This window comes from Musca autumnalis, unplaced genomic scaffold (genome assembly GCF_047663935.1).
Source record: "Musca autumnalis isolate F117 unplaced genomic scaffold, ASM4766393v1 scaffold_4, whole genome shotgun sequence".
Taxonomy (NCBI): Eukaryota; Metazoa; Arthropoda; class Insecta; order Diptera; family Muscidae; genus Musca; species Musca autumnalis.
This window is the reverse complement of record NW_027411977.1, coordinates 38,869,457-38,876,400: the sequence shown is the minus strand read 5'-3', so window position 1 is coordinate 38,876,400 and position 6,944 is coordinate 38,869,457. Positions and strand designations below refer to the sequence as shown.

Here is a 6,944-nt window from a genome sequence, read left to right as displayed (position 1 = left end):
TCGTCGGAGACCCTATAAAGTATATATATTATTGATCAGCATAAAATTCTATATCGATTTGACCATGTCCGTCTGTCCGTCCGTCTGTCTGTCTGTTGAAATCAAGATACAGCTCGCAATTTTAAAGATAGAGAGTCAAAATTTGGTACAGAAGTTTTTATTACTTGCAGGTGGTTGGTATTGAAAATGGGAGATATCGGTCCACGTTTTGATGTAGCCCCCATAGAACGGTACCTCCCGATTTTCGGTATTTTTAAGGTTTTAGCTTCATTATCCTACCAAAATGGCTGAAATTTGGTACGTAGTCTTCTTTAGAGGTAATAAACTTTCCCTCAATATTTTGTCGGTATCGGTCCACACCTTCATATAGCCCCCATAGAACGGTACCTCCCGATTTTCTGTATTTTTAAGGTTTTAGCTTCATTATACTACCAAAATGGCTGAAATTTGGTACGTAGTCTTCTTTAGGGGTATAAAACTTTCCCCAAGAATTTTGTCGGTATCAGTCCACACCTTCATATAGCCCCCATAGAACATTTTAACTCCCGATTTTCGGTATTTTGAAGGTTTTAGCTTCATTATCACACCGAAATGGCTGAAATTTGGTACTTAGTCTACGTTGGTGGTATAAAACTTTCCCCCAGAACTTTGTCGGTATCGGTCCACACCTTCATATAGCCCCCATAGAACGGTACCTCCCGATTTTCGGTATTTTTAAGGTTTTAGCTTCATTCTTTAGGGGTACAAAACTTTCCCCCAGGGTCCACGTTTCGATATAGGCCCCATAGAACGGTACCTCCGGATTTTCGTAGTACTGAAGATTGTGACGTCAGTATCCAACCGAAATTGCTGAAATTCGTTATTTCGTCTTCCAAGAGTTATAAAATATTCCAGAAGAGTATTATCAGTATAGGTCCACGTCTTCCTATATCCCCATAGAAGCTTACTTCTTGATTTTCGGTATTTTTTTAGTTTTAGCCACATTCTCTTACCGAAATATAGGAAGTTTGGTATTTTGTCTTCTTTGAGCCTAAAAACTTTCCGTCAGAAATTTGTCGGTATAGATCGACGTTTTGAAATAGCCCCCATGAATGGTGCCTCACATTGTTTTACCGAAATTGCTGAAATTTAGTATTAAGTCTTCTTCATACACGAAAGTAAACTAATTATTCCATTTTACTTCAATACATCTTGTGGTGGAGGGTATAACAAGTTCGGCCCGGCCGAACTTAACGCCGTTCTTACTTGTTGTATTTTATGAGAATAGCTCCTTGCCTTCTGTAGGATGTAAGAAAATCTTTTGGTCGTCTATACGAAGACATTCTATTTTCTATAAGAAGACCTTTTGGTCCTCGATTCGATTTTCTATCAGAAGGTCTTCTGTAAAAATACCTCCTGGTCTTCTATAAGAAGAATTTCTGCTCTTCTATAACAAAAGATGTTGGTCTTTTCTAAGAAGACCTATTGGTCTTGTTCTTATATAAGTAGTCCTTCTGTTTTTTTCTGTAAGAAGACCTTCTGGTCTTTTATAAGAAGGCCTTTCTTGTCTTTCACAAGAAAACCTTATGCAATTCTACAAGCTGACCTTCTTGTCTTAGACCTTCTGGTCTTTTAAAAGATAACCTTCTTGTAAAAAAGTACAAGATCTACGGGTTAAGAAGTCCTGGTCTTCTATAAGAAGTCTTCCAGTCTTCCTCCAGAAGACCTCCTGGTCTTCCACAAGTATACCTCCTAGTAGTCTATATGAAACCTTAAGTTAAAATAAGATAGAGCTCTTCGGAATGGTTCAGTTGAAAACTAGGTTTCAGACAAGAATCTTCTTCGGCTCTTCTGTAAATAGACCTTCAGAAGAAGAGTACCTCGTTTTTCAGAATATACCTTCAGCTTTTCTTTAAGAAGATCTTCCAGCACTCTTTAATAAACCGCTGAACATTTTCATGTGGCAATATATTTTTTATTTTAATAAACAAATTCTTAGCCTAAATCGTGTAAATATTGATAAAATTACCATCCAACTGGACCAGCAGCAAATGGCGTTGCACCATAAACTTGGTGCGGTTGTGGTGCAGGAACACCACCCACTCCAGCAATAGCTCCAGCTGTTGTGTATGTTGTTGTGGTTGTAGTTATGGGACGACCAAATTTAACAACAGTTCTGGGTGCACTCCAAACGCCCCCGGCGTTACCAGGAACAGCAGCTACCGGCGCAGGAGCAGCAAAATTAACGGCTACATTAGGTCCCGTCCAACCATTAAAGTCATCATGGGGTCCAGAAAATTCATATGGCAAAGGTCCACTATACGCTGCTGGGATGTGAGCAGGAGCGGCATATTTGGTATAACTTGGTCCAAAGGTATAAGCTCTATAGGGTGTGAAGCCACTGTGTACTTTAACAACAGGAGCCGGAGCTGCAGTGGAATATGTGTGATGCGAGGTGGTGGAATAGGTGTTGACATTGATGGGGGCAACAGGTAATGGTGCTGAAAATGTGGCTGGTGGTGGTGCAGCATAGGCATGTGCAGATGGTGCATATCCAACACTATAGCCAACAGGATGTCCCACCAAACCAGCTTCGACAAGGCTCAGCAATGTCATGGGAATAACCAAAAGTGATAACTGAAAAGATTTTTGATTAAAAATTATCTATTTATTTATTTATTTATTTTTTTTTTTGAAAATTGCCTTTATTCAAAACAACTTACAAATTTCGCCATTATTTCCTTATTATTGATTTTAATTGGAATATAATGTGATGGTTTGCTTATTATTCGTACTCAACTCAACTTCGAATGCAATTTGTCTTACATCTGTTTCAGTATTATATAGGTTTTTAAAATTCAAAATCAGAAATCTCAAGTAAATTGCAAGTACAAGAAATGCGTGCTTAAATTAACCAAAATACGGAAACAGAAGCCATTCGATTTAAGTAATATATCAATATTACATAACAGAATACTTTGTAGGTGGTGTAATTGTCAATGAAGTTTTATGTTTGTTTAGAGGGGAAGTAAGTCACGACATAGACATCGATTTGAATAATTTTCACATTTAAATTGTGTTGGGTATTTACTACACTTCCGTAGAGTTTTTACAAATTAAAACATAGTTGCAAGCAGATGGAATTTTATTTAGTGTTAGTGAATATTTCAAGATTAGGGATTTAATTATTTAATTGATAAGACTATTCACATTTCTTTTAACAATGAGTCTTCTGAATTATCCAGATTTGTTCATATTTACGAGGGAACTAGTCAACTTTCTGGCCAAGGCAATACGCAGTGTCGCCAAGCATCATTTGCCATTTTTTTTGGAAAGTTTTACAGTTTTTAGCCTAAGCGTACTCAGGACAGTGTAACATATGTGTTCGGTTGTTTACAGCGACTCGGAAAAATCACTTCGCAAAAAAAAAATGGAATTTACTTGTGAACATTTTCGTCCAATAATTTATCACAATTTTCGAAGTGGATAATCACGGCAAGATTGCATGGATCAAATTAAATCTTTGTATGTCGATAAAGGACCATTCTATAACACTATGAAATACTGGTTTAATGAATTAAATCGTGGCCGACACTCGCCAAAAAACCCAAGGTCGTGAGGGTCACCCAAAATCGGACGTTGTGCCAGCAAGAAATAAGGCCGTGCGTGAACGGATAATGTAAAATCTCCATGTTATATGCCGTGAAATAGGGGCACCCTTGTGCATTTCTTCCACCAACTAACATTTGATATTGCATGAATACCTGGCCGCAAAAATTGATTTTTCTCGCTAGATCCAGCAAAAATGTTCAATCGCTTAAAAAAAAGGCTCATGTGGATTGGTGAATACAAAGAAACACGGTGCTTCAAACGACATTTATAAGATCGTCACAGACGATGAATCTTGGATCTATGCATAGGAGTCCGAAACAAAACAGGAATCGACCGTTTCAGGGACGTACGCAGGATTTCATTTCGGGGGGGGGGGGCCCAACTTGACCAAAAATTATAAAAAAAAATTAAATGTTGTGTAGCGTTACGTAAAGATATTTAAAGGGGTTATGGCCACTTATAAGCATCAGAAAAACCATTTGCATGCATTTTTTATAAGACATCTATTAAACCTTGAATTACCTTCTAATGTTTTTTTTTTTTTTTTTTTGAAAAATCTTTCTGACAAATGCCTGCCTATAAAGCACTGTTTTTACTAAAGCAGTTTGCGATCAGCATATATTTTTGTTGGATCATTACGAACCTAATAATCTTTTCCATTATCGAAACGGAATTAAAAAAATCAATTTTCATACATTTTGAACAGTTAAAATCAAAATTTCGATTTTAACAAAAAAAGCACCGCTTTCAAAAGTGCCAAAAAAGACGTTTTTAGTGTCTATGCTACATACAAAACACAATAAATGTTTACCTTCGAAAGCTAATATCTCGGTAAATTTTTGTCCGATGGACTGGAAATTGTGGCACATATTCCATTCTACATGTACTTTAAAATGAGCCAAAAAGTTTCGATTTTTCAAATTTTATATGAAATACTGGTACAAAGTATGTAAATTCAATAGAAAGAATTCAAAATATTTAGGATACAATTTTAAATATTTGCAGAGTAGTCACGGTGCTCTTGAATCAAATTTAAATGGAAGGTGCTTACACATGGGAAGGTTTTGCGGATTCTGAAACTACAAAATTCATAGATGAGAAAAATCAAAAAACAAAAAAAATCGCCGGAGTGCTTTTTAAAAAAATCGCGATTCAAGTTGACATTTTAGGGGTAGTTTAAGTTTATGCGATTTTGCTTGGAAGCCGCAAGTGCTATCAAAATTGGAATAAAAAAATGTTGTAGATATCAAAATTTTCTACAAGATTGACCTTAATAATATTTTCGTAGGTTTTACAACTTTTGAGATATAGAAGTTAAAATTGGGACAATTCAAATTCAATTCAATTCTGTATCGTCTCCTTATAAAACAACGTCATGACTGCAATTTCCCAACTTAAACTTATATATCTAAAAAAATGGTACAACCCAGGAAAAATTACATAAGCCAGTCTTGTAGAGAATTTTCAAAGCTATAAGATTTTCTCAGGTCCCACGCCGATAAGACTTGCCGTATTCAAACAAAATCGCGAAACCCTAACAAAAAAACCTAAAAATGTAAACTGAGCTTATTTGTCTCAAAAATGGTACAGCCTGGGAACAAATCATAAACGTCAATCCTGTAGAGAATTTTTACAGCTACAACATTTTCTTTAGCTCTATTTTGATTGGACTTGTGGTTTCCAAGCAAAATCGTGAAAACCTAAAAAACATCTAAAAATGTAAATTTTGGCCGCGATTTTTTTAAAAATTCCTACAGCGATTTTTTCTTGTTTTTGGATTTTTCTCATCTATGAACATTGTTGTTTCAGAATTCACAAGAACATCTCTGTGTAAGCGGTTTTCATTAAAAGTTAGTTAAGGCACTCCCTTCATAACATTGTTTTATAAGGGGGCGATAGAGTCAGTGCATTGTCCCAATTTGAACTTTAATATCTCAAAAATGGTAAAACTTACGAAAATACCGTAAAGGTCAATCTTGTAGAAAATTTTCATAGCTACAACATTTTCTTCAGTGTCATTTTGATAGGACATGCGATTTCTAAGTAAAATTCTGAAAACCTAAATAACCCCTAAAAATGTCAACTTGAATCGCGATTTATTTAAAAAACGCTCCGTCGATTTTTTTTGTTTTTTGATTTTTCTCCTCTATGAACATTGTTTCAGAATCCGCAAAAACTTTTTTTGTAAGCACCTTCCATTTAAATCACCGTGTAGTATATTTAGAATTGAAAATAGACAATATCGGGCCAGGTTCGGTAAAGTCGCCATGTAAAATTTACGCCCCGTTTTTAGTATATTGAAGTTTTAAATCATACATGCCCACGTTATAGTTTATTGCAGAATTTTACAACCACAAAGAATTGCCGTTGTCTTTGCTATAGCAAGATTTTTACTATTTCGATGATCTTAGCCGAATTTTTAAGAATATCGGCTGCCGTTGTCTTTGATATGTTTCCAAATTAAAGCATTAAGAAAAATTTAACAGTTTTTGAGATATGGTGCGAAATCTATACAAATTATGGAGTGCTTAGATATATTATAAAATTTAAGGCAATAAATGTAGTTTTTCCAGTTCATTATTTGTCCAAAATTTTATTCTGACCTTTATCTACAAATTTGCTTCAGAGGTCAGAAAAAGATTTGCATTGGTTTCACAGATATAGCCCCGAGTTACTTTAAAAAGTCAATATTTAACAATGTTTAGATGGGACCATAATATCCAAGCCCGATATGACTCAACAAAACGCAACTAGGGCTTTCGTACTTTGGGTCTGTACTTTCAAAAAATCCTCACTTCAAATTGTTTGCACAAGGTTACCTTAAAAATGTTGCACAGTGTTATTTACCGGGAGAGATAGAGTCTGATCATATTCTTTTCCGTTTAACTCCTTGAGGAGCATAGTGCCTCTAGAGTCTGATACCAGGACTATTTTTACTTTTAATATAATGTTAAAAAAGAAGCGTTATATTTATTTCTTAATTGTACGGTTAGAAGTTTTGGACTCGATGACAAACACTTTGATGGACTTAGTTCTATATAGTTTTGACAAATAACAATCGATCCTTATTGAACCCCACTTAATTATTCGCTAATAATAAGCTAATTAATTTTAGAAATGGATCTTATTTTAAGATACACTCCTCTTGATAGTTACCGCGCCCATAAGCTATTTTAGTTGGTCACCGTAGTATTTAGAGCTTTGTCAGGAAGCATGAATTTGTCCACGAAAATAGGATATCGCTGTAAACAAGACTACAAAAAGTCCAAAGGATCCTCGAACAGTCTTTAAACTGCTGTTATGTTAGACTTGTATGAGGACCTGAAGATGTTGTCCAAACATATTCTCTTGGA

General features: G+C 35.3%; 1 protein-coding gene across 1 annotated transcript; it reads right to left on the bottom strand.

Moving 5' to 3' along the window:
- Positions 1-1,932: 1,932 nt before the first annotated feature.
- On the bottom strand, positions 1,933-2,793 carry LOC141403531 (uncharacterized). Its single transcript, XM_073986099.1, has 2 exons — positions 2,703-2,793; positions 1,933-2,616 (listed from the first exon to the last, which is right to left on the bottom strand). The coding sequence occupies exons 1-2, from the start codon at positions 2,712-2,714 to the stop codon at positions 2,005-2,007; spliced, it is 624 nt and encodes a 207-aa protein (XP_073842200.1). The 5' UTR covers positions 2,715-2,793; the 3' UTR covers positions 1,933-2,004.
- Positions 2,794-6,944: the final 4,151 nt, after the last annotated feature.